The 27,785-nt window shown below is 50.8% G+C and overlaps 1 protein-coding gene across 3 annotated transcripts in view; it reads left to right on the top strand.

The window, feature by feature from the left end:
• The window catches only part of Ryr1 (ryanodine receptor 1), a 132,380-nt gene that overhangs the window by 38,552 nt on the left and 66,043 nt on the right, over positions 1-27,785 (top strand). For all 3 annotated transcript variants that reach the window (XM_087570298.1, XM_087570240.1, NM_001419537.1), the window contains 32 exon segments: positions 1,069-1,201; positions 2,296-2,456; positions 3,142-3,307; positions 5,445-5,531; positions 5,638-5,864; positions 6,735-7,347; positions 8,850-9,113; positions 9,417-9,617; positions 10,156-10,267; positions 14,134-14,280; positions 15,164-15,437; positions 16,713-16,827; positions 16,916-17,048; positions 17,566-17,660; positions 18,602-18,737; positions 18,944-19,130; positions 19,211-19,319; positions 20,982-21,102; positions 21,180-21,349; positions 22,130-22,350; positions 22,456-22,546; positions 23,410-23,550; positions 23,911-24,074; positions 24,184-24,262; positions 24,436-24,525; positions 24,943-25,083; positions 25,461-25,535; positions 25,613-25,688; positions 25,957-26,080; positions 26,460-26,575; positions 27,371-27,438; positions 27,531-27,652. In XM_087570298.1, coding sequence (XP_087426424.1) covers positions 1,069-1,201; positions 2,296-2,456; positions 3,142-3,307; positions 5,445-5,531; positions 5,638-5,864; positions 6,735-7,347; positions 8,850-9,113; positions 9,417-9,617; positions 10,156-10,267; positions 14,134-14,280; positions 15,164-15,437; positions 16,713-16,827; positions 16,916-17,048; positions 17,566-17,660; positions 18,602-18,737; positions 18,944-19,130; positions 19,211-19,319; positions 20,982-21,102; positions 21,180-21,349; positions 22,130-22,350; positions 22,456-22,546; positions 23,410-23,550; positions 23,911-24,074; positions 24,184-24,262; positions 24,436-24,525; positions 24,943-25,083; positions 25,461-25,535; positions 25,613-25,688; positions 25,957-26,080; positions 26,460-26,575; positions 27,371-27,438; positions 27,531-27,652 — 4,959 coding nt within the window.

Raw genomic sequence — 27,785 nt, 5'->3', positions numbered from 1 at the left:
GAGGTTGTCTGGAAGGGATGGAATGTTCTTGGTCTGTACCGCCGTTAGCGGTGCAGTTGCGGGAAGGTCCCACATACCTTGTGCTATGCGATGGAGACTTGCTGTCATAGTGGCTTCGCCTGCAATCCCAGCACTTGGGAGGCGGCGCAGGCAGACTGTTCACAGTGAATCCTGGAGCACCCTAGGCTACAAAGTGAGACCCTGGCTCAAAAACCAATAAACAACATCAATTTAAAAACAAACAAACACCCCACACAGGTCTGGGAGGACGGTGCAGTCAGTAAAGTGCTTGCTTTGAAAGCATGAGGCTTGAGATTCATCCCCAGAACCCACACAAAAGTGCCAGGGGTGGTAGCAGGAGCTTGTAGTTCCAGGGCTGGGGGCTGGGGGTGGAGACAGGCAGACTACTAGGGGTCACTGGCTGGTCAGCCTTGCCTACTCAAGGGAACATGCCGACAAAAAAACACTGTATCGCAAAACAAGGTGGGCATCACCTCCTGTGGACACCAAAGCTTGTCATCTGGCCTCCACATGCATGCACACATGCATATTCACCTGCACACACAGATGCACCAACATGAACACACATGCACACACACTAAACAAACAAATAAAGATTTAAAAGTAACACAAATGGGTAATGTTGATTTAGAGGGACCACTGTGTGTTCCCAAAGAGGATTTCCATATATCTGGCTACCTTCTTTACCCTCTTTATTTTGTTTTGGTTTTATAGCCCAAGCAGGCCTTGAACTTGCTGTAAAACTGAGGACAGCCTTGAACTTCCAATCCTCTTGTCTCCCCTCCCCAGGGCTTGTGCACCACCAGACTTAGCTATCAGTCGCCATCTTTCAATGTGACTGGCCCGGCATCCACAAGTACAGCACACGGCACTTCCGGAATAGACAGGGCTGGGCCAGTCAGGAATCCCTGTCCTCTGGTGGCAAGCTACTGGCTTTAGAGGGAGTCTAATCAGGACAGATGTGCTGGACAGGATGACTATGGTAGGAAGAAAGAGTGGCCTGGCTTAAGAGCTACATCTAATGACAGGCTCTCCTCTGACCTCCAGGTTCTTATTCAAGGCCAAGAAGGTTGCCATGATGACCCAACCACCTTCCACCCCGGCTCTTCCCCGACTCCCTCGAGATGTAGTACCTGCTGACAACCGTGACGACCCTGAGATCATCCTCAACACCACCACGGTGTGAAACTAAGACCCTCCACTCTGGGGAGGGCCCCCCCCACAACATAACAGGGAAATCCAGAACTTCCAGTTCATTGCTGTCATCCTTATATCTGAGATATCCCAGATACGTTCTAGAGTGTCAGAGTACAGTACACACCATTGCGATCCTTTGAACCCTATTCTCATGTATTAGTGACCTGAAGATGGTAAACTTATTAGTTATCTCTTAGGGATCTCAAAGGACCAAGGATAAGCCGATATAGATCAACATTTGGGATCAACGATATGAATACAGTACTTGAAATTCAGTAGCTAACGTATTCCCGGGAGTAAAAATCCAGAGTTATCCCAATATAGTTTGAGTCCTCAGATATTTATTTGACAGAAATCTTATTCGTGCCAGGCTTGCTGGCACAGGCCTGTAATCCCAGCTACTGGGGAAGCTGAGGCAGGAGGATCACTGAGGAGGAGGAGGAGCCTGTCTAGGCTACGGAGGAGTTCAAGATCAACCAGAGCAAAATAGTGCAGCCCCATCCCAGGGCTGGGGATGTAGCTCAGTGATAGAGCGCTCATGAGGTCCTAGATTCCAGCATTAGTCCAGGAAAGGAAAGGAAGGGAAGGGAAGGGAGAGGGGAGGGGAGGGGAGGGAAAGAGGGATACACTGTAACACTTAGGATCTGAGGCCACCTGGGTGCCACTTGGGTGAGTCACTTGACTACTCTGTGCCTTCTAGTGGAAGGACTGTGGTTTGTTTTCTCACCACTAAATATAAGGGTAACAATTGTAACCCCCAGCAAAGTGGCTACGTGGATGCTGTGAGTTAGACTGAGAACCTTACTCCGAGCAGCAAGCTATCACTGAGAGCTATTTTGTTGCTTTGTTGGAGTTTGGAGAAGGACCAGGTGTAAGGTTCTACCAAACATTCCCGAGGGGCTCCCCAATCTTGGAAAGCATAAATAGGCCCACCAACACACACACAGACACAGGAGATTTCCCATCTAATAACTTTGTGTTCATCTCCTGGAAGAGCGTAGAATCTACGAGATGGATTTGAAGTCCCAAGAAGGCTGTCTTCCCGACTGACCTCTGGTTCTCTCTTTATGTCCCCAGTACTATTACTCTGTGAGGGTCTTCGCTGGTCAGGAGCCCAGCTGCGTGTGGGTGGGCTGGGTCACTCCTGACTACCATCAACATGACATGAGCTTCGACCTCAGCAAGGTCCGGGCGGTGACAGTGACCATGGGGGATGAACAAGGCAATGTCCACAGCAGGTGCTGGGTCAGAGTGGGGGTTCTCTGTGCAGGGGGGAGGTTGGCATGGGCAGGATCTGGGAGCTCCAGCCACCAGCTTTGGAGTTGCCTGGCTGGGGTCCCTGGGAAACTTAGGGAACAAAAGAAATCATGGCACCCACTTCAGAAGTCTTTCTTCCTTTTTCTTTGCTCCCTAATTATTTCTTTGTTCTATTTTCTTTCTTTTAAAATCGATACTGTCTATCTATTTATCATTTTATCTACATTGGTGTTTTGCCTGCTCAATTGTCTGTGTGAAAGTGTCAGATCTTGGAGTTATGGACTGTTCTGAATTGCCATGTGGTTGCTGGGAATTGAACCCTGCTCTTCTGGAAGAGCAGGCAGTGCTCTTAACTGCTGAGCCATCTCTCCACTCCTATGCTATTTTCTTTTACTCCCCCTTTTACTATTTCATAGCCTCCCATTTATCCCCTCTGTCTCTTCCGACTCTCACTCTAATCCCTCCTATCTCTTCCCCTCTGTTCTCCTGACTCCTCTTTCCAGGATGCCCATACTAAACTAAGGATTCTAGCTCTGGCATCCGGGTCCAGGGAGAGGGGTTTTCTGTGCTCAGTCTGCAGGTGGTGGGTGTTTGTGTGTGGGGAAGGAGGCATGGGGGGGTTCCCTGACTGAGGATGTATGCCATAACTAGGCTTGTCTTTTCCAGCCTCAAGTGTAGCAACTGTTACATGGTGTGGGGCGGGGATTTCGTGAGTCCGGGACAGCAAGGCCGCATCAGCCACACGGACCTAGTCATTGGATGCCTGGTGGATCTGGCCACCGGCTTGATGACCTTTACAGCCAATGGCAAAGAAAGCAACACCTTCTTCCAGGTGAGCCCAGCCCCTCACCCCTTAGCAATGGGATTAGCATTTCCCAGCATTCCAGGAGAACCTTCAGGGTAGCCCCTCGGGTCAGAGCCTGGAGAGAAAGAACAGGCCCACTCCTAAGTTGTATAGTTGAACCTTCCATTAAAGTTCGGCCCAGGATGGAGGAGACAGCACTGAACGTTGGCACTGAAGAGAGGTCTGTAGACTTCCTCATGTGCTGAGTGACGGCGTCATCAATCCTCTCCCAGTAAGCAAACACCCTGGAGTAGGCCAAAATCTTCAAGTGGGTCTGTCCTTTTTAGCATATTGTTGTTGTTGTTATTGTCATGTATTATTAGTTAAATATTTGCATGTATTTTAAGTATATAGAGACACTGGAGGAATTGTACAGTAACTCCCTACTCATAAGCCCACCACCAAACTCGATTATTAATGATTTGCTACATATATGTCCAACCTATCCTTTAGCTTATCTAAAATCTGCAAAATCTTTCTGATTATTTTTAATTAGAGATGCCTCTGAATGGAGTTCCCTAATGGAAGATTTATTTGTTAGACTTTTAAAGTGTGTGTGTGTGTGTGTTTTTTGCCTGTATGTATGTAACTGTACCGTGCACATGCCTGATGCTCATGGAGGTCCGAAGGCTTGGGATCCCCCTAGACCTGGAGTTACACATTGTTGTGAGCCACCATGTGGGTTCTGGGAATCAAACCCGGGTCCTCTGCAAGAGCAACAAGTGTTCTTAGCTACTGAGCCATCTCTCCGGTCCCTACTTTATTACTTTGTGATTCAAGATCTTATGTAGTCCAGGCTGTTCTCAAACTTACCACATAGCCAAGGATGACCAAAACTCGTGACCCTCCTGCCTTTACTTCCCAAGTGCTGGGATTAGAGGCCTGTGCCGCTGCCGCCACTGCGCTCAGCTTGCAAAACTACATTTTAAGTGGAGAATTTCAGAAACATACAAAAGCAGAATGGTATAATGAGCCACCAGGCCCCCATTACCAGCGTCAACTACCACCCACTCAGGGCCAATCTCATTTCATCTGTACACCTACTCCCCTTCTACTCCCACTGGAGGGTTTGAAAGAAAGTGCCGACAGCATAGAGCTTCATCTCTTTAAAAGATAAAGATTATTTTTAAAAGGCAGAGCCACAATACTGTTATCGTTGAAAAGAGAAAAAAAGTCCCTAACTGTTCCTGACTGTCGTCAAATACCTAGTTCGTGTTCAGAGTTCTTTGATTGTCTCAAAAATGTCTCCTTGTCTCTTCTTTGTTTGAGTCAGAACCTAAGAAAAACTGTATCTTTTAACGAAGTCCTATGTCCCTTAAACCTCTTCATATATTGCCTTCTCTCCTCTCCTCTCCTCTTCTTCCCTCCTTCCTTCCCTCCCTCTTTCCTTCCTTCCTTCCTGCCTGCCCTCCTTCCTTCCTTCCCTCACTCCCTCTCTCCCTCCCTTCCCCTCTCTGCCCCTCCTTCCCTCTCCATCCTCCCTGTCCCTCCCTCCCTCTGTCTTAAGCCTTTGGTGAGGGAACAGGCATGGTCTATGCTATAGCACTTGCTCCTTACAGCGTGGTCCTTGGACCAGCAGCATCTGGAATTTACAGAGTTGCAGGCCCCTCCTCAGACCCGCTGGCTGTGACTCTGTACTTTATTGAGATTTCAGAGGTTTCTATGCAAGTTAACCCCTTTGGGGAGAGTTGTGGCTTAACTACCTACAGCCTCTGAGTCATCACTCTGACACCTTTCTTGTCCTTTGTGTCTCCAGTGAACTGGGGGTTGGGTGTGCAGGTGCAGTTAGGTGCTGGTAAGGCTCCCCACTCCTCACCAGTGCTGTTTGGGGAGGCAGGAAGACTGTCGAAGGTGGGGGCCAGTCAGGAGACACTCTGGCTTCCGAAGAATGAGTGGGGAACGCATTCCGAAGGGACCCCGGTGTGCACAAAGATGCAGCCGACAGGTTACTCTGAGGGAGCTGGAGACGTTTGGCCTAGCTGCATCAGGGTGGCCTGGCCCAAAGGTCATCTACAGCCATGGTTGATCTCAGTGACCAAGTGTGGTTCTGCAAAGCTGGATTCAGGCAGAGTCCACAGTGCCTCGGGGCACCCTCTCTTACACTTTGATCTTTCTCCCTTGCCAGGTGGAGCCCAACACAAAGCTGTTTCCTGCCGTCTTTGTCCTGCCCACCCACCAGAACGTGGTCCAGTTTGAGTTGGGGAAGCAAAAGGCAAGGAGACATGCATAGGATCAGCCTTAGGCCAGGGTGTGCAGAGGGTGCCCGTGCACTGCTGAGGGCCGTGAATCCTGACCCATTCTCTTTTCCCAACGCGCAGAACATCATGCCGCTGTCAGCCGCCATGTTCCTCAGCGAGCGCAAGAATCCAGCCCCGCAGTGCCCACCAAGGCTGGAGGTGCAGATGCTGATGCCTGTCTCCTGGAGCCGAATGCCCAACCACTTCCTACATGTGGACACGCGGCGTGCTGGCGAGCGGCTGGGCTGGGCTGTGCAGTGCCAGGAGCCGCTGATGATGATGGCGCTACACATCCCGGAGGAGAACAGGTCCGGGCCCTGCTGCGCTCGATGCCTTCCCCAACTTCCCCACCTCCACAGGGTCCCAGGAGTCTCCAGGTCATAATCAGAGGACTCTTAACTCAGCATCAGCCTCTTCAGATAGCCCGCCAGGGGGCTCTAGACCCATACCAGTGAGCCTTATATTCATCTTAAGAGAGCACAGTTACACCCCAGGGACCTCAGAGACTACAGGGACACTAAATTCGACTCAGAGAGTTCAGACAGTGATCAAACTCCCCAACCTGGATGTTAGTTATTTTGTTTTGTTTTGTTTTTTTAATGAATGAAACGCTAGAGATTGAACCTAGGGTCTCTCCCATGCTAGGCAAATGTTCTACCAGCAGGGCCATAGCCCTAGCTCTTAAAATATTTTAAAAGTTATAATCTTGAGATGAGATCTCCCCTAAGGTTTTTGTTTTGAGACAAGGTCTACTGTAGCCCAGACTGGCCTTGAACTGGCTATGTAGCTGAGAATGGCCTTGAACGCCTGATTTTCCTTCTCTACCTCCTGGTGTCTCCCACCATACCTGACAAATTCTCCTCAGGCTGACTCACTCAGATATAACCAGGGTGCTAGAACCTTCAACAAAGAGCCCAAGCCATCTCAGCTACATCTAGGGGTTACCCGATATTTTCCGTTGTCCCCAAAACTCTAGAGTCTTAGAATATTCCAGAAATCTCAAGTGTAGGGTGAGCAGTACTCAAGCCCCTTAGGGACTAGCAGGTCCACGGAAAGACTCCTCGATCCAGAGCCAGAGCCACCTTGGAGCCTGGCCCTGCGGGACACTTGAGATTCCCGAGCCTCTCTGAGGTCTCTGTCCCCGGCCACTGCCTCTGACTGCCGTATCTCTGCTGCAGGTGCATGGATATCCTGGAGCTGTCTGAGCGGCTGGATCTACAGCGCTTCCACTCGCACACGCTCTCGCTCTACCGCTCCGTGTGCGCCCTGGGCAACAACCGCGTGGCTCATGCCCTGTGCAGCCACGTGGACCAGGCACAGCTGCTGCATGCTCTGGAAGACGCGCACTTGCCGGGTCCTCTGCGTGCAGGCTACTATGACCTCCTCATCAGCATCCACCTCGAAAGCGCCTGCCGCAGCCGTCGCTCCATGCTCTCTGAGTACATTGTGCCGCTCACAGAGGAGACCCGAGCCATCACGCTTTTCCCACCCGGTCGTAGCGCGGAAGATGGCCCCCGCCGCCATGGCCTGCCTGGCGTTGGGGTCACAACCTCCCTGAGACCTCCACACCACTTCTCACCCCCGTGTTTTGTGGTCGCCCTGCCAGCTGCTGGGGCCGCAGAAGCTCCGGCTCGCCTCAGCCCTGCCATCCCTCTGGAGGCTCTGCGAGACAAGGCGCTGAGAATGTTGGGGGAAGCCGTGCGTGACGGAGGACAGCATGCTCGCGACCCAGTAGGGGGCTCTGTGGAGTTCCAGTTTGTGCCGGTGCTCAAGCTTGTGTCTACCCTCCTGGTAATGGCTCCTTCCGGTTTCCTTCCCCCATTATTCCACATTCGAAGTTGTGCGTCCAAGCTACCTCTTTGCACATTCTACCACCGGTTCATCTCTCCACCCACCTTTCGATTTATCCACCATCTGCCCAGCTGCTTCTTTTAATTCAGCCACCCATCCTCTATTTTTGTTTCTCAGTATCTTCTCCCTTCCCCCACTTCCCCATGGTACCAATTATTCGTTCATTCATCCATCAACTTCCCATCCATTCAGCTGTCCACTCATGTCTTTACACCCTCATGTACAAATGCTTACAACTTCCTGCCCATCCATCCATCCATCCATCCATCCATCCATCCATCCATCCTTTTCAACCTATCAAACACCTGTCTTCACATTCATTCGCACATGATCCCATGATCCTCTATTAATGCATGTATATTACACACATACCTGTCTATAAATACTTATTCCTTCCCTTCACCTCTGCGCCCATTTGCAGACCCAGCCACAAATCCATTTCCACGTCCCTTTTCGTACATGACCTGCCCATCCATCCGATGTGCATCCCCCCAACTATCTATGCCCGTTCTTCTGTTTGTCCACCTAGCTACCCTTCTCTCCACCATTTAGTTCATGTCCTGCTTTATTCATGTACCCATATACCATTCATCCGTATAGATATCATATATGTGTGTGTGCGTATATTCATCCAGTTTTTCATATGTAAGCCAGTCTGCCCATCCATCAATCCAGCCTCCCTCTCTGTTTGCTTATTTATCTATGCTTACTGTCAGTCTGTCCAAGTTTTTGTTCTACGGCTGTGAAGCAATACCGTGGCCAAGGCAACTCTTAGAAAAGAAAGCATTTAACAGGAGGCTTGTTTAAAATTTCCAAGCTTAGTCCACTATCATCATGGCAGGAAACAGACAGGCGTGGTGCAGAGCAGGAGCTGAGAGCTTTACATCCTGATCCACAGTCAGGGACACTGGGCCTGGAATGGCCTTTAAAAACTTCAAAATTCACCCCAGAAACACACCTCCTCCAACAAGGCCACACCCCTCCAACAAGGCCACACCCTTCCAACAAGGCCACACCCCTCCAACAAGGCCGCACCTTCTCCAACAAGACCACACCCCTCCAATAAGGCTACACCCCCTCCGACAAGACCGTACCTCCTCCAATAAGGCCACACCTCCTCCAACAAGGCCACACCTCCTCCAATAAGGCCACACCTTCTCCAACAAGGCCACACCCTTCCAACAAGGCCACGCCCCTCCAATAAGGTCACACCTTCTCCAACAAGACCACACCCCCTTCAAGAAGACCGCACCTCCTCTAGTAAGGCCACACCTCCTCCAACAAGGCCACACCTCCCAGTCCTCACCAATTTATCAAGCATGCAAATATATGAGCCTGTGGGGGCCGTCCTCACTCAGTCTGTCCATCTGCCCACCTATACACTATGTGCCCTCATTTCATTCACTTGTCATCTCTCTTTCCATTCGGCTCTTGTTCTGCAGGTGATGGGTGTCTTTAGCGACGAGGATGTGAAGCAGATCCTGAAGATGATAGAGCCTGAAGTCTTCACCGAGGAAGAAGAGGTGGAGGAGGAGGAAGAGGAGGAAGAGGAAGATGAGGAGGAGAAAGAGGAGGACGAGGAGGAAGAGGCACACGAGAAGGAAGATGAGGAAAAAGAAGAGGCAGAGGAGGCCGCAGAGGAGGAGAAGGAAGAGCTGGAGGAGGGGCTGCTGCAGATGAAGTTGCCTGAGTCTGTGAAATTACAGGTGGGTTTTCCCTGTCTTTTGGCCTCCATCCATCTGGGCTCGGAGATACCCAGTCTGGTGGAGCTTGTGTCTGGACTTTACCAGTGACACGGGGAGCTGTGGGGATGCAAAAAGCAGTGGGGTGGTGCTGGCTTCGGAGCCACCTCGCTGATTTCCGTATGGAGGAGGCTGATGTAAGGACACAGGCGATGGTGTTTGAAGCTGGCCAGGGCCCTGGAGTGGGGAGAGAAAGCATTGAGGGCGTGGAGGAACCCCTGGTGGTGTCCCTACCGTGCCTCCCACTGCCTGGTTGTGCTCCCGTAGATGTGCCACCTCCTGGAGTATTTCTGTGACCAAGAGCTGCAGCACCGGGTGGAGTCCTTGGCAGCCTTTGCGGAGCGATATGTGGACAAGCTGCAGAGCAATCAGCGGGGTCGCTACGGCCTCCTCATGAAAGCCTTCACCATGAGCGCGGCCGAGACTGCAAGGCGCACGCGGGAGTTCCGCTCTCCGCCCCAAGAGCAGGTTCTCACCCCTAAACTCCAGCTGGTCCCACTAAACCCCAACCTCGACTTGCCTCAGTCCCAACTGATTCATGTCTGTCACCTTCAAAACTGGTGCCTAGGGCTGGAGAGGTGGCTCAGTGGTTAAGAGCACTGACTGCTCTTCCAGAGGTCCTGAGTTCAAATCCCAGCAACCACATGGTGGCTCACAACCATCTGTAGTGAGATCTGATGCCCTCTTCTGGTGTGTCTGAAGACAGCTACAATGTACTTACAAACAAATAAATCTAAAAAAAAAAAAACAAAAACAAAAACAAAAACTGATGCCTAACCCTTGAAATTATGTATTAACCTCTCCCCCTCAGGAGCTAACCTCGGACTAGTTAGAAACTGGTCATGCCCCTTTTATAACCTCTGCTTCTAGTCCCTCAAATATTCTTTACTAACTCACATTTGCAGGAGGGGTCATAATCTTAGAGAGAGACTGATGGTTGGGTCTATAACCTTTGACCCTGATCTGAGGTCGAAGGTCTTTATTCTAGTGTTTAATTTTCTTCTAGATCAACATGCTATTGCAATTCAAAAATGGTGCCGATGAGGAAGATTGTCCTCTCCCTGAAGAGATCCGAGAGGATTTAGTTAACTTTCACCAAGACCTGTTGGCACATTGTGGTAAGGAGAGAAATTCAGAGAGTCCTCCCCCAAAACTTTGTTTTGAAATCTCGCCTGAAGTTTCAGTAAGATTTCCTGATCTTAAACACCCGTGTAAGGGCTGGAGAGATATCTCAGCAGTAAAGAGCACTGGCTGTTTTTCTAGGGAAGGTGGGTTCGATTCCCAGCACAGACATGGCAGCTTGCAATCATCTGTAACTCGAGTTTCAGAATATCCAGTGACTTTCTGGCTGTGATAGGCATTAGACAAACACACTGTACACAGGCAGACATACAGGCAAAACATTCATAGAAGCATAATAGAAATAAACAAATATTGGGCTGGAGAGATGGCTCAGCGGTTAAGAGCACCCAATTATTCTTCCAGAGGTCCTGAGTTCAATTCCCAGCAACCACATGGTGGCTCACAACCATCTATAAAGAGATCCGATGCCCTCTTCTGGTGTGTCTGAAGACAGCTACAGTGTACTTATATATAATAAATGAATTAATCTTTAAAAAAAGAAATAAACAAACATTAAGCTGTCTGTAGTGGTACACACCTTAGATCCCAGCACTCAGGAGGCAGAGGCAGGGGATCTCTGAGTTCGTGGCCAGCCTGATCTACAGAGTGAGTTCCAGGACAGCCAGGGTTGCATGATAAGATCCTGAAAAAAACAAAAACAAAACAGAACAAACCAGCCCCATGTATTGGTGCTATGCAGGGATTGGTTATGTTAATGAATGATATATGATATCATAGATGATATGATATCATATGAATGAATGACTATATGATAGATGATTATCAGGAGGATATACCTGAATGGATATGTGGGAGGATGGGCACATGACCAGTGGCTGTAGGCAAGTGACTGGGTGGATGTAAGTTGATGGACAGAAGGTAAAAGTGCTTGTTACCAAGTTTGACAGCCTGAGTTCAATCCCCAGGACCCACACTGTCAAAGGAGAGAACTAGCGTCTGCAAGCTGTTCTCCATCCACATGTATGTCCACATGTGTGTCTCGGCACACACACACACTCAAATACACTCACACACACTCACATACACACACACATACACTCACACACACTCACACCCATGTAATAGGAATTTTTAAGAAAGATGGATGAACAAATAAATGGGTGAGGTAGATAAACAACTGGGTACCTGGCTTGTGATGCAGTGGGAAGAGGGCCGGCTGGCACGAGAGGCAGATGACTGTCTTCTTCTGTTTCTGGGGAAAAAACACCTGACCGCCTTACTGAGATCCTCTTGTCGGTGATGAGTCATTTTTCTCTGCCCGACTTTCAAGAATTTGTCCTTGCTTTTCAACGACTTGAGTTGTAGTGTCCAAGACTGGAGGTCTTTGAGTTGATCTTATTTGGAGTTTCATTTTCTTGGAAATGTAAATTAATATTTTAGCCAGTGTGGAAAGTCTTGAGCAACTATAATTTCAATCTGTTTCTGCATCTTTCTCTTTTTTTTTTTTAAAGATTTATTTATTTATTATATATAAGTACACTGTAGCTGTCTTCAGATACACCAGAAGAGGGCATCAGATCTCTTTACAGATGGTTGTGAGCCACCATGTGGTTGCTGGGAATTGAACTCATGACCTCTGGAAGAGCAGTCGGGTGCTCTTAACCGCTGAGCCATCTCTCCAGCCCCCATCTTTCTCTTTTTGTCTGGGATTCTTTTCTTTTTCTTTTTTTTTTTTGGTTCTTTTTTTCGGAGCTGGGGACCGAACCCAGGGCCTTGCGCTTCCTAGGCAAGCGCTCTACCACTGAGCTAAATCCCCAGCCCCTTGTCTGGGATTCTTGTTATGAGTGTGTTCTGCTCCATTGTGTCCCACCGTCTCTTGGGCATTCGTACTTTTTGATCCTTTCTTCCCCTGCTTTTTTAGATTAGCAAATCTCTACAGCCTGCTTTTAAAATATTAGTGTGTGTGTGTATATGCATTATGTATGTGTTTGAATATGTGTGTGTATGTGTGCGACTGTGCATGCATGTGTGTGTATATGTGCGTTGTGTGTGTGTATCTGAGTGTGTTTGTGATCATGTGTGTGTGTGTGTGTGTGTGCATCTGTGTAAGAGTTAGAGGACAGCTTGCAGAAGTTAGTCTCTACCTTGTTTTTGAGGCAAGATCTCTCCTGTTTCTGCTGCTCCCCCTCCCCGTGAAAGCTTCTGAGTGATTCTCCTATTTCTGCCTCACAGCTCCACGGAGGAGCGGTGTGATTGTAGCCGGGTACCACTGCATCCAGCTTCTCACGTGGACTGTGCGGATCACACCCAGGCCGCCAGGCTTCTGCAGCAAGAGCTTTTACACACTGAGCCATCTCCCTTGCTGTCCGCACCCCCACTTTAGCTTCACAGTTTCTTTTACAGCTTGAATCCACACCTAAGTGGTTTGTAATTTCGGTTATTATATTTTCCTTTCTGAACTAAAAAAAGTTTGATTGGCAATTGTATAGTTATCATGGTTTTTTAAGTCAAGTTCTCATGTAAAACAGCCTGACCTTGAAGTGGACACAGAGCCAGGAATGACCTTGACCCTCCTACTTCCTTCCCCTGAGAGCTGGGATACGGTTGGGCACCTTTTCTAAAGGGTTCTTTTCATACTATTACCTCTTTATTAATATTCTCTACTCATCCCAGTGTGGTGGCACATGCCTTTAACCCTGACACTTTGGAGACAAAGGTAGGAAGAACTCTGTTAATTTGAGACCAGCCTGGTCTACATATTGAGTTCCAGGCCACTGAGACCCTGTCTCAAAACACACGCATGCATGCATGCACGATCACACATAGTAGTATAGTAGTAGTAGTAGTAGTAGTAGTAGTAGTAGTAGTAGATGTTCCATGGGCAGCATACCGTCCTTTGACACTTTCTTTGCTCTTTTCTTTCTTCTCTGTCCTTTGGATATATTCTCGAGAGTTGATTTGAAAGACACACGCCTCTGGGAATGGTGGTTTACATCAGTACTCTTCCTACTCAGGAGGCTGCAGCAGGAGGATCACCTCAAGTTTGAGGCTAGCCTGGGTTACGTAACTAGTTGAGACCAAGTCTGGTCATCATGATCCTGTCTCAAAACCCAACAATTTTTCCCCAAATTAATGAAAATAAGCATAGCTGGACATGTCAGCACACGCTGGTCATCCCATCACGTGGGAGGTGACGAAGAATTCTAGATCAATCTCGATTGTCCTTCATAGAAGTCAGTATACACGTGGGCATAGAAAGAGCAGGAGGAGAACTTCCCAGAGAGCATGCCTGAGTGAGAAAGAGACAGATGATCAGATAGATGGATTAATGAATGAGTGAGTGGATGAATGAATGAGTGAATAAATGAGTGAGTGAGTGAATAAATTAATGAATGAGTGAGTTAATTAATTAATGAGTGAATGAATGAGTGAGTGAGTAGATGAATGAATGAGTGAGTGGGTGAGTGAATGAATGAGTGAGTGAATGAATGGATGAATGGACAGATGAATGAATGAGTGAATGAATGCATGAGTGAGTGAATAAATTAATGAATGGATGAGTGAGTTAATCAATGAATGAGTTAGTTAGTTAATTAATGAATGAATGAGTTAGTTAGTTAATTAATGAATGAATGAGTGAGTTAATGAGTGAATGAATGGATGAATAGACAGATGAATGAATGAGTAAGTGAATGAATGAGTGAATGAGTGAATAAATTAATGAATGAATGAGTTAATGAATGAATGAATAAGTTAATGATGAATGAATGAGTGAGTTAGTTAATGAATGAATGAGTAAGTGAGTTAATGAGTGAATGAATGGATGAATGAATGAATGAATGAATGAATAGATGAATAAGCAGACCAGAGTAGCATCCCATACTATCTTATCCACCTCCAGGAATCCAGCTGGAGGGAGAGGAGGAGGAGCCAGAGGAAGAGAGCACTCTGGGCAGCCGCCTCATGAGCCTGTTGGAGAAGGTGCGGCTGGTGAAGAAGAAAGAGGAGAAGCCTGAGGAGGAGCCGGCAGCTGAGGAGCACAAGCCTCGTGAGGACTGGGGGCATCCGGGCGAGACAGGGCGGGGCAGGTGGCTTGAAGCTCTCCGCAGCATGTTTCTGTGAGGGTGCGCTAGACAAACGGGGACCGGAAAGCAAGAGTTGGGAGAGAAGGTGCCTGGAGAGGTGGCCAAATGTGGGAGCTGAGGCTGAGTGCATGGCAGTGTGACCTAGAGCAGAGGTGCATCAGGCCTGGGATGGTGACAGCTCCAGAACCCTGGTGGCTTCTGTGCCCTCGTGGTCCTTGTTTTCAGTTTCTCTCAAACTGAGATGGTTACCATGGGAGGAAATAGAGAAGCGTGCTCAGTGTTGGGGGTCACAAACTGTATTAGCCGCGCCCTAGGCAGAGTCTCTGATGTTGGTAGACGTTTGATCCTGTTACTCTTTTTGTTTTGGTTTGGTTTGGTTTTTGGTTTTCTTTTAGGGAGGGCTGGGTTTTGGATTTGGAGAGGACCAGGCTTTTTGAGGGGGGTTGTTTTGTTTTGAGAGGAGGTCTCATTATGTAGACCTGGGACTTGCTATGTAAACTAGGCTGGCCTCAAACTCACAGAAATCCTCCTGCCTCTGCCTCCTGAGTGCTAGGTCGAGTGATGTAAGCACTACAGCCTGTTTATTTTTAGTGTGTGTGTGTGTGTGTGTGTGTGTGTGTGTGTGCGCGCCCACGCGCTCATGTGCACATGACTGTAAGTAGCTGCAGAAGCCAGGAGCAGGAGAGAGGGAGGAGTGGGGAGGAAGAGTATGACTCTTGGGACAATAGAGAATTTATTTGAATCCATGTGCTTGTGGCAGGTGGAAGGCAGGGCAGGTGGTGACAAAGGAGGGCTCCCCCCTCATCTAGTTCAGAGATGCAACCTAGTGTCCCAACCTCTTCCCAGAGTCCTTGCAGGAGCTGGTGTCGCACACAGTGGTGCGCTGGGCCCAGGAGGACTTCGTTCAGAGCCCAGAGCTGGTCCGAGCCATGTTCAGCCTCCTGCACCGGCAGTACGATGGACTCGGCGAGCTGCTGCGTGCCCTGCCTCGGGCCTACACGATCTCTCTGTCCTCAGTGGAGGACACCATGAGCCTGCTGGAGTGTCTGGGCCAGATACGCTCACTGCTTATTGTGCAGATGGGTCCCCAGGAGGAGAACCTCATGATCCAGAGCATTGGGTGAGGGCCCTCCCTGGCCTGGCCGCTCTGCCCAGGTTCTGTACTGACTTCCCACGGTGTCCCTTTGTCCTAATGGTTAACCTTCCTCAGGAGATCTTGGTCACTGTGACTCTGGCCTTTCTGAGATTAAAGTCCTCTGCTATAGCAAAAGGAATGGTCATGCCTTGCCCACAGACAGGCCACCGGGCTTCAGAGACCTGTGCTCATAGCAATACACTAGCAAATTCGGGGTGGCATCTCAAGCCCGTCACCTTAGCACTCAGGAACCTGAGGCAGGAGGATCTTGAGTTCCAGGCCACCGTGGGCTACATAGGAAGTTTTAGACCAACCTGGGATACATAGTGAGACCCTGTCTCAGAATAATAATAAATATTAATCATTGGGCTAGTGAGATGGTTCAGTGGGTGAAGGTGATTGCTGCCAAGCCTGAAGACCTGAGTTCTATCCCCAGTGGAAGGAGAGAAGCAACTCCAGCACATTTTCTGTGGGATGCATGTACCTCCCTCATAGACACACAAAGAAACAAATAAATACTAAAAGGGGGAGCCCCGGAGAGATTGGTTCCCTGGTTAAAAGCCCTTCCTGTTCTTCCAGAGGACCAAGGTTCGATTCCCAGGACCCACAACTCACAACTCACAACTGCCCGTAACTCTAGTTCCTCCGTGTGCATGGTATACATGAACTCATTTGTGTGGCTGCACATACGTACACATAGATAAAAATAATTTTTAAAATTTGTTTTAAATAATGTTAAATCATGATAGGATCGAGCAAAGAGTCCAGTGCAACTCAGTCATTTAAGCTCCTACTGTATGCCCGGCCCTCATTAGACATTCGGGAATGCTGAGGGCAGCAGGGCAAAGGCCTTACCTTAGGTGAGCTCGCCTTGGATACAGACCTCAATTTCTGTGTCTGTGAGGGCCCATTATTAGAATTCCTGCCTCCCAGAGTGGATGTAAGGATGAGTCTTCGGAGACCTAGCTGGCAGCTCATTCATACCTGTCATCTCAGCACCTGGAAAGCTGGAAAAAGGAGTACTGTGAATTCTAAGCCATCCTGGGCTACCTAGTTTCAGGCTAGCCTGGGGTACCAGAGCGAAACCTTGTCTCAAAACCTACCTAAAGCAAGACGACAAACAAAAGAGAATGGATGAGTTTAGATCTGCAAAAGGCGTGCAGAGAGTGCAGACTGTCACCATGGTGACCACGAATCTCCCTGGATGTGCGCCCTGCCCGCCCTGGCTGCGCTAACCCCACACACACTGTCTGTTCACAGGAACATCATGAATAACAAAGTCTTCTACCAGCACCCAAACCTGATGAGAGCGCTCGGTATGCACGAAACTGTCATGGAGGTCATGGTGAATGTCCTCGGGGGCGGCGAGTCAAAGGTGAGGGGCCTGGATGGGCATGCCGGCTCAGGGAGGGGACACGGAGTGCAGGCACTCACCACTGGCCCTCCCTGTCTCCTCCCTGCAGGAGATCCGCTTCCCCAAGATGGTGACAAGCTGCTGCCGTTTCCTCTGCTACTTCTGCCGGATCAGCCGGCAGAACCAGCGCTCTATGTTTGACCACCTGAGCTACCTGCTGGAGAACAGTGGCATTGGCCTGGGTGAGATATCCCCGGGTCTGGACAGTTATCCTCTGCTACATAGCAAGTTTGAGGCCAGCCTGGGCTACATGAGACTCTGTCTCAAAAATTGCCCAGAACCCAAAATTAGGACACTGTGGCACAGACAACCTTGACTGTGCCACAGCTCCCAGAGCAGCCAAGGAGTAAAGTTCAGTCGTGGGTAGCATCAACCCAGAGCCCCGAGGGCTGGGATTCAGAAAGCACAGACCAGCAGAGGCACTTAGCCCATTCTGCAAAGGATGTGGTCAGGAAGGGCTTCCCAGAGGAGGAGGCACTGTTGAGAGTTGGGAGAGGCTGGAGAGATGGCTCAGTGGTTAGGAGTGCTTATTGCCCTATCAGAGGGACCAGAGTTTGGATCCCAGCATCCACTTTATGGGACTCACAGCCACTAAAGGATCTGGTGCCCTCTTCTGGCTTCCATGTTCACCTGCACATACACATGGATGCACTTAAAAGAGAGGGAATGGGGAGCTCTAACTGCTCTTTGTCCCCACAGGGATGCAGGGCTCCACGCCCCTGGATGTAGCAGCTGCTTCTGTCATTGACAACAATGAGCTGGCCTTGGCGTTACAGGAGCAAGACCTGGAAAAGGTGTGACTGGAGGAGGCCTGACCACGCACCACTGTGTGGGCACAGGATGGCTCTGAGTACCCCGTTCAGACTGATGCTGGCCGTCCCAGTGCCCAGTCAGAAGGGGGCTGACTTGCAGGGGGCAGCCAGCAGCCAGTGGCTCCTTTACTCTGTGCAAGAGGGGCTGGGAGCTAGTCTGTGGGCTACACTCCCCAGAGGGGTGGCCTTGGTTGTCATGGAGGAGTAGCATTACAGGGCCTTTTGGAGTTCAGCCAGGAGTCAGTGGTTCCAAAGAGATTGCTTCTTCCGACCTCTGTCACTGAGTCTGTCCAGGGGACATGTAATCATGATTTATAGGCATTTATAAGCCAGGCATGGTGGCTCGTGCCATCAATTGCACTCTGAGACAGAGGCAGGTGGGACTCTTAGTGCGTTCCTGCAAGGCTGTACAGAAAGACCTTGTTAAAAAACAAAACAAAACAAAACAAAAAAAACCCCAAAGACTGGTTAAAGAAAGCCCCATTGAGAAAGTGATGTTTGAATAAAGCTCAGAATGATCTGAGATCTGAGCAGCTAGAGAGACCAACCTCAGGGGAGGAGCAGTCCAGAGGCCTTGGAGCAGCAGAGCGCCCACCATGGCTGGGACAGAAGCCATGGGGGCTGAGTGAGGAGAGATGACGTCATGGAGGTCATGGGAGGTCCCGTGGGCTATGGCAGGGATGCCGGGTTTTATCGAAAGTGAGACAGAACCAGTGTTAGGCAGGGAAGGATGACCTCGTTCATGCTCATGCGGTGGGCTGTGGGGTAGATAGGGATGCTCAAGAGGGTTGGGGAAGAGATCAATGACACTAGGCTCAGCTCGCTGAGAATCTGCGGGTACATGCTCCTGAGGAGCTTCAGAAGCATGCCCGAATCTCGGGGAGGAGCGTGGTCTTGGGCTAAGCTCTGTTTCCCTGTTGCAGGTTGTGTCATACCTGGCAGGGTGTGGCTTACAAAGCTGCCCCATGCTCCTGGCCAAAGGCTATCCTGACATCGGATGGAATCCCTGTGGGGGCGAGCGCTACCTGGACTTCCTGCGCTTTGCCGTCTTTGTCAACGGTGAGGCAGGGTGGGACGTGTCGGGTCACTGGCTAAAGCTTCCCCCTGGTGACATTCATACCCTGAGCCAAAGACCTCTCCTGGGAGGGGATCCCTTTAAGTGGACTTGCAGGTCAACAGAGACCTGACATTACCCTTGAGTATGTTGGGTTCTGGGGTTGCGTGGGGGTTCCCCAAGAGCTCACCTTGAACTTTCTGGGTGCCAGGTGAGAGCGTGGAAGAGAACGCTAATGTGGTAGTGCGGCTGTTGATCCGAAAGCCCGAGTGCTTTGGACCTGCCCTGCGGGGTGAGGGTGGCTCAGGGCTGCTGGCTGCCATCGAAGAAGCCATCCGCATCTCCGAGGACCCTGCACGGGATGGGCCGGGTGTCCGCAGGGACCGGCGACGTGAGCAGTGAGTCCCCATTCCCTTCCCAAGATGGCAGCTACCGTTACCACGTCCCTGGATTCTTCCCACCACCTTCTCCTCTACAGCTTTGGTGAGGAACCCCCTGAAGAGAACCGGGTACACCTAGGACACGCCATCATGTCCTTCTATGCTGCTTTGATTGACCTGCTGGGACGCTGTGCTCCTGAGATGCATGTAAGCCCTAGGAGGTCAAGGTGGGGTGGGAGAGGGCTGGGTGTGCATGGCCAGCCTTCAACCTCAGCATTCAGGTGCTGGGCAGCATTCACATAGCTCACTTGGGTGTGTTCCTGGGCTAAGTGACGATGGGCACATACTCATGACCAAGACCCCCTCAGGTCCCAATCCCGTGGAGCCTAAGAGAGGAAGAACCAAAGGACCGACTCATGGTAGGGATGGCAAAAGTGCATAAGGGACCCTTCGAGGAGAGTTGAGCCAGGAATTGTGCTGCACCCTGCCACACATACCTGTGACCACACACACCTGTGACCACACACACCTGTGGCCACACACACCTGTGACCACACACACACCTGTGACCACACACACACCTGTGACCACACACACCTGTGGCCACACACACCTGTGGCCACACACACCTGTGACCACACACACCTGTGGCCACACACACCTGTGGCCACACACACACCTGTGACCACACACACCTGTGACCACACACACCTGTGGCCACACACACCTGTGGCCACACACACACCTGTGGCCACACACACCTATGACCACACACACACCTGTGGCCACACACACCTGTGACCATACACACCTGTGACCACACACACCTGTGACCACACACACCTGTGGCCACAGCACTGTAGAGGCAGGAGTACTGAGAGTCAGAGGCCAGCCCACATTACATGACATGACCCTGTCTCTTAGCTGCATGTGCTGTCTCATGAAGGTCAGCCTGGGCTATGTGAGAACTTGCCTCAAAAAATAAACAAGGGTGTGGGTTGGAGAGATGGCTTGGTGGTTAAGAGTATTGGCTGCTCTTCGAGAGGACCAGGGTTCAATTCCCAACACCCACATGGCAGCTCACAACTATCTGTAATTACTGCTCCTGCAGATTGGACACTCTCGCACAGACATACGCAGTAAAAACACCAATGTACATAAAATAAAAATAATTAACAAACAAGAGGCCACTGGCTCAGTGTCGGAAGGCACCTGCCACCAAGCCTGGTGACTTGATTTCGGTCACCAGTGGTGGAAGGAAAGAACCCAATCCCATTAGTCGTGTTCCGACCTTCACACGCACACCGTAGCATGTGCGCACCCCCTAATAAATTAAACAGCCAGGCATGGGGGTGCAGGCCTTTAACGCCAACAGGTGGTTCTCTGGGAGTTCTGGGTCAGCCAGGGCTAAGTAACAGAGAGATCCTGTCTCAAAACAAAATAAAACACCTCCACCTGTCAAAAGAAACAATGTCCCACAAAACGGCATCGCCAGGGACGACTGGACAGCCATGTTAGTTGGAGGAAAGAGCTTCAAGTTCAGTGAGATACCCAGTCTCAAGAAACAAGGAAGAGCAATGGAGAAAGACACGACATCAACTGACCTCCTGCTTTCACGTGGGGGTACCAGAGCCAGTGTACATATATGCATACACACGTGTACATCCGCACACACATACATGTGCACACACACACACACCTGCAACATATACACATGCACACAATGCATACAAGATGTATACACAAAGGAAGCTTGTTTCGCTGTCCGTGTGTCAGGAATGGTTAGAATAGAACAAGTCCCAGACGGGCACCATTGTCTGATAACATGCCTATTACCGACATGCCTATTCCCCGGTCTACCATCTCCAGCTGATTCAAGCCGGTAAGGGTGAGGCCCTGAGGATCCGTGCTATCCTTCGGTCCCTCGTGCCTTTGGATGACCTTGTGGGCATCATCAGCCTCCCACTGCAGATCCCCACCCTGGGCAAAGGTAGGTGGGGGCAGGAATGGTTGAGGGAGTGGTACTGGGAGGGGCATGGGCTCCTATCCGGTCATCCTTGCCCATAGATGGCGCACTGGTTCAGCCAAAGATGTCTGCATCCTTCGTGCCTGACCACAAGGCATCCATGGTGCTTTTCCTGGACCGAGTGTATGGCATTGAGAACCAGGACTTCTTGCTGCATGTGCTGGATGTGGGGTTCCTTCCTGACATGAGGGCAGCTGCCTCACTGGACACGGTGAGCATCCCCACCAGGCTAGTCACCGGCATGCCTCCACCCAGGACATCTGATAGGCTGAGAGACAGCATCTGCAGAACTGGGGTTGCATTCATATCCTGATCCCCACCTTCACCTTTGTGATAGAAACCCATGAAGACAGGGTGACTGGGAATCCCCACTACCTTTAGTTACAAGAAAGCTTTGGCTGGGTGTAGTGGTACCCACCTTCTAACTAGCATCAGGGGAATAGAGGCCAGGGGATAGAGAGTTCACTGAGCTACAGTCAAACCTTGTCTCAAAAAAACAAAACAAAACAAAAAACAAGAAAAAAAAAAAGCAAAGCGAAGTTAGGCATGGGGATGCAGGCCTTTAACTATTCAAGAGGCAGAGGCAGGCTGATCAGTGTGCTCTACACGGCAAGTTCTGGGCCAGCCAAGTCTACACAATGAGAGCCTGTTTCAAAACAAACACCTGAAGCAAACAGCAAAAAGCTGAGCCAGCCTGGGCCACATGAGGTCCTGTGCAGAAGGTCAACATTACAGGACAGCTAAATCAAAGTCACAGGGTTCCATCATCAGTTCCTAGCTTTCGTGTGTGTGTGTGTGTGTGTGTGTGTGTGTGTGTGTGTGTGTGTGTGTGCGCGCGCTCGAGAGAGAGAGAGAGAGAGAGAGAGAGAGAGAGAGAGAGAGAGAGAGATTACTAGTACCAAGATAATAGTGGGTAGATGTGGGTAGAGATTTGAGAAGCCTGGGTACCAAGGCAACACCAAGGATCTGATGGTCTCACCCTGCATCCCAGGCTACTTTCAGCACCACGGAGATGGCGCTGGCACTTAACCGCTACTTGTGCCTGGCTGTGCTGCCGCTCATCACCAAGTGCGCGCCACTCTTTGCGGGCACCGAGCACCGCGCCATCATGGTGGACTCCATGCTGCACACAGTATACCGACTGTCGCGGGGCCGCTCGCTCACCAAAGCACAGCGCGACGTCATTGAGGACTGCCTCATGGCGCTGTGCAGGTGAGGAAGGGCCGACGATGGCGGGGGGGGTGGGGGGAGTGGGCGGTGTCCCCAAGGCGGGGCCTCGCGTGAGTTCTCTGCCCTCTCTGGGCTTGTCCTCCTCAGGTATATCCGCCCGTCCATGCTGCAGCACCTGCTTCGACGCCTGGTGTTCGATGTGCCCATCCTCAATGAGTTTGCCAAGATGCCTCTCAAGGTGAGGGCGGTCCTCAGCGGGAGCCAGTCCTTTTCTCACCCATAATCTGGCTCTGCCTCTGGACCAGTGGGGTCGTTCGTGTTAGCCACAGCTAACCAAAGCTGGAGGACAGTGAACCCTGAGGAAACCAATTAACATTCTCATTTGCCAGCTAGGATTCCCATGGCGTTCGCTCTTCGTCATTGGCGCTGCTAACATTCCCTAATTACCGTTTAATTTGCCTAACTAAGTGAGCCAGCCCCCGCCTCAATTAGCATATATTTTCATGGGCGCGCTACTTCCCCTAATTAGCATTTTATTCGCTGTCCAGACCACCAGCCCTCCAGTATTCAAATGAGTGCGTTTATTTGAATCAACAGTGCCATAGCTATCCTGAATATTTGCATACTGTCTCTCCTACTTTATCATTTGCATGCTAGTTTGCATAAGGAGCTACCCGGTCTAACTTAGACTGTCTTGCATAAGATGCCTAAATTAGCCCCAACTCCAAGTCGCATATTGGATAGAGGAGGCCTTTTTGATTACCATATATTTGCATGGGGCACTGCCTATGTTTCTATTTGACATGCTAATTTGCATAAGCACGGATCAATCCCATTAGTGTGCATACAATTCTACCAGGAGACTGTTAGCTTGCCTATTTCTGTGAAAACAACAGACAAACCCAGCCGTAGTTTGGTGCCCATCCTGGCTCTCATTGAGAATACCAGCTCTGCCTAATAAGCTGTCTGGGACAATTCTCTAAGAAGCAGCCCATCCTTCCCCGATAGCACCTCAATTGCAAACCCTGACGCCCTCTGCCTCCCAAGGCCTTCGCTGCCTGCCGTCTGCTTATGCCTCCTCTCTGCGTCTCTTGCTTTCAGCTCCTTACCAACCACTACGAGCGTTGCTGGAAGTACTACTGCCTTCCCACAGGCTGGGCCAACTTCGGGGTCACCTCTGAGGAAGAGCTGCACCTCACACGCAAGCTCTTCTGGGGCATCTTTGATTCTCTGGCGCATAAGGTCTGGGGACTCACGGGATCTCGGAGGAGCCTGTGCGGAGGGTTTAGGGGTTCAAGCTCTCGGAGATCTGGGATGGAATCCCTGTTGGGTCGGTTGGTGGCACACACCGGTAATCTCAGTGGGAGGTGGGAGCAGATGGATTAGGAATTCAGTCACCCTTGGAGTATATAGCAAGCTTAAGGACAGCCTAGGCTACATGAGACCTGTCTAAAAAACACACAAAGCGGACCAACGTGAGGCCGAGAGAGTGACTGGCAGATGTGTGGGTTCGGAGAGGGGGAGTTGATGGTTGGAGGGTGGATTGGGGACTGTAAGATTGTGGGCCTGCATGATCCTCCCCTTCCTCCCTGGCACCCCCAGAAATACGACCAGGAGCTTTACCGAATAGCCATGCCGTGTCTCTGTGCCATTGCGGGGGCACTGCCCCCGGACTATGTGGATGCCTCATACTCCTCCAAGACGGAGAAAAAAGCCACAGTGGATGCGGAAGGCAACTTTGATCCCCGGCCTGTGGAGACCCTCAAGTGAGACGCAGGGATAGACAGTGGTGTGGTTAGGGGTCCAGAGAAGGAAGGTTCCAGAGGGAGAGCAAAGCCCCACCCCAATGCCTGCGAACCCTATGTCTTCTAACAGTGTCATCATCCCAGAGAAGCTGGACTCCTTCATTAACAAGTTCGCAGAATATGCCCATGAGAAGTGGGCCTTTGACAAGGTGAGCACTGGGCCCTGCACCTCTACCTACCTTCCTTTCCCCGAGCCTCATACCTTCCCAGAGGCCTCAGCCATCCCTGAGAGCCTCACTGTTCTCTGAGAGCCCTACAGAATTCTCCTGCCTTGTATCTGCCCTCCACTCTCTTCTACCTCTTGCCTGGCCTCCACCTTTAGATTCAGAACAACTGGTCCTATGGCGAGAACATTGATGAAGAACTGAAGACCCACCCCATGCTGAGACCCTACAAGACCTTCTCAGAGAAGGTGACCACATCTTAGGTCCTGAGGTCAGAGGTCAGAGGTTAGAAGGAAACCCCAGAATTCAGGGGATCCAGGAAGGATCTTCATAGGTTGGCTGGCGTCTGGTCATGGATTTTGCCTCCTCTCAAGATTAGATGCTTCCCCTGGACTACCCCAGAATCCTCAAGTCCCTTCTCTAGAAAGAGTCCTTGATAGTAAGACTTCTCTGAGGCCCTTGTAAAATGGGTGCTAGGAATATGTTTGCATCACTTGTTTACAGAGCAGGTTAGAGTCCTGGGTTCCAATCCTGACTGACCCACTTCTAATCTCCTAGCCCCTGGTGGGGTTTCTCCTGCCTTGAGCCTGTAGAGACCAGGGAAGCTGAATTAAGCTTTCCTTCTGGCCCCACTCCACCAACTCCGCTTACTCTGTCTGCCTCAGGACAAAGAGATTTACCGCTGGCCCATCAAGGAGTCCTTGAAGGCCATGATTGCCTGGGAATGGACGGTCGAGAAGGCCAGGGAAGGTGAGGAGGAAAAGACCGAAAAGAAAAAAACAAGAAAGATATCCCAAACGGCCCAGGTGAGCTAGTGAGGAGACAGTGAAGGTCTGAGGGGAGGGATGGGAAGGGTGGGTTGGCAGTAGTGGGATGAAAAGGAGTGCACTTCCAAGTGGTCGAGGAACTATGAAAACAGGAGGGACTATAAAAGGGGCAGAGTGGATGGGCGAGGTTGCAGTGAGGCAGAGGAGAGGCCAAATAAGAAGAGAGCAGTCCTGAGCAGGAATCTCAGCACCAAAAGAACAACCATCTGCCTGAGGAACTAAAGAGCAGAGGAGGGTGGCTTAGTTGCAGGGCCTTAAGGGATAGATGGGTTCAGGGTAGGCATCTGGAGCAAGGCTCAGAGCTTCCTACAAGCCCATTAAGTTTCCCCCACCCCACCCCCTTCTCGCCCTTTCAGACATATGACCCTCGAGAAGGCTACAATCCCCAGCCACCAGACCTCAGTGTGGTTACGTTGTCCCGGGAGCTGCAGGTGAGATCACAGCCCTTTATTTAGGAAGTTCAGTCCTGTTTGAACCTGGTGCTTGACGGTCTGCATCCCACTTCCAGGCCATGGCTGAACAACTGGCAGAGAATTATCACAACACTTGGGGGCGAAAGAAGAAGCAAGAGCTGGAGGCTAAAGGTGAAGGCATCCATCCCCTCCTATCACTGCTCCGCCCTCCCACTCCGGCCCCAGCGCGCAGTCTCGGGGCCTCGGTTAGAGTCCTGACTTCATGGTGTTACTTAATCACTCTCCCAGCTCTGCTCAGTTGCACAAAGGACCAGCATCAGAAAGCAACGTTTGCCTTGTTAGCACCTTTTCAGTTGTGCAGCTAACTCAACTGCAGGAGCCTCAGTGAGAGTGGCCTGGCCCTTCCCTGGCCCCTGATTCCTAATCTTTGTCGTCCCAGGGGGTGGGTCCCATCCTCTGCTGGTCCCCTACGACACGCTTACGGCCAAGGAGAAGGCGCGGGACCGGGAGAAGGCCCAGGAGTTGCTGAAGTTTCTGCAGATGAATGGCTATGCTGTCACCAGGCACGTGAACACATGAACCTGGGCAGAAGCAGCTGCAAGCAGGGCCGGAAGGAGGGCCTTAGGGGCGGGGCTTGGGACGGAGGCGGGGCCATAAGGAAACTAAAGGGTCGACCTGAAAGCAGTTGGGGGGCAAGCAGACCTCCTACTGGGCATAGCCCGGAGAGGGAAGTGAGGGAAGTCAGGACCACCAGATATGCTAAAGGTAGGGCTCTGATCAGACCAAGGGGGAAACATGGGGAAGCAAGAACAACCTGAAATGAGGAAGAGGCCGGTGGAGGAAGGACCTGCAAGCGGGCAGTGTGCATTGGCTGACCAGAAAGGCGTGTGAAATAGGGCAAGGTCTTGTGTCGGCGCTGACTGTCTCTGCCTCTCCACGCAGGGGTCTTAAGGACATGGAACTGGACACATCTTCCATTGAGAAACGATTTGCCTTTGGCTTCCTGCAGCAGCTGCTGCGCTGGATGGACATCTCCCAGGAGTTTATCGCCCACTTGGGTAGGAAAAGCTCCCTCCCATCTCTCCCCTCAACTAGTGTCTTGACCCTGCTGGGGATGATGGGATGGATTAGCAGGGAGCAAGACAAAGATGGTTCTTCCTCTGCATCCCTGTTTTGGAGTCAGACAGTTAGAATCACACGTAACTATGTCAAGTGTGCTAGAAAGTGCCTAGTGTTGGCGGAAGAGGACACCAGGGAAGGATGGGTTGGGGGTGTGGACCCAGATGCCATCTAAGCAGGGTTTCAAGGAAGACATAGGTGACACTGTGACATCTGTGCCAAGACACGGAGGGGTGAGGGGCATATGGAGGGCATCATGGCAAACGGCTTGTGAAGCCACCACCCGTCATGTCTCAGGCTGGAGGGGAGTGACTGAAGGGACCCCGCTGGTCATGCGGTGAGGAGAGCGGGGTTTGTGGTTATATGAGAGGTAAGAGCTTGTTCTCTGCACAGTGATGGAGTCACAGGAGGGGTCTGAGCAGGGACCTAGCCCAGAGTCCCTCTGGCTTGACTATGGCCGGGGCAGGTGTGAAAGAAAAAGAGAACATTATTTGGCTGGCTTGGTTTGCTTTTTTTGAGACAGGGTTTCTCCCTGTATAGCCCTGGCTGTCCTGAAACTTGGTCTGTAGATCAGGCTGGCCTCGAACTCAGAGATCTCCCTATCTCTGTCTCCCAAGTGCTGGGATAAAAGGAGTGTTAGGAATGCTAACTCTGCCCCCTCCAGTGTCCCTACCAGAACATGCTAGCTTCCTCAGCTTAAACCTACAATGGCCCCTACTTGCCTTTCCCCACAGAGGCTGTGGTCAGCAGTGGACGGGTAGAGAAATCCCCACATGAACAGGAGATTAAATTCTTTGCTAAGGTGAGAGGTTGGCTCAGAACCCGGAGGGGCTGTGGTCTGGGAGAGTCCCTGGACCCTTCACCCAGCCCCTTCCCCCTTCCTTTCCCATCTAGATTCTGCTGCCTTTAATCAACCAATACTTCACCAACCACTGTCTCTACTTCCTATCCACACCGGCCAAAGTGCTGGGCAGTGGTGGCCATGCCTCCAACAAGGAGAAGGAAATGATCACCAGGTGGGCTGCCTGTGACCTCTAATCTTACAGCATTTTAATTCCAATCCTCTTCTTCCTGACCTTGACTCACATGGGCTCTCACGGGTGTTTCTACCTCGGGATGTGACCAACTGTCCTAGTTCCCCTGGGACTA

This window comes from Rattus norvegicus, chromosome 1 (genome assembly GCF_021556685.1).
Source record: "Rattus norvegicus strain SHRSP/BbbUtx chromosome 1, alternate assembly SHRSP_T2T, whole genome shotgun sequence".
Taxonomy (NCBI): domain Eukaryota; kingdom Metazoa; phylum Chordata; class Mammalia; order Rodentia; family Muridae; genus Rattus; species Rattus norvegicus.
Note: the sequence above shows the minus strand (reverse complement) of the source record. Positions and strands in the feature narration are given on the sequence as shown.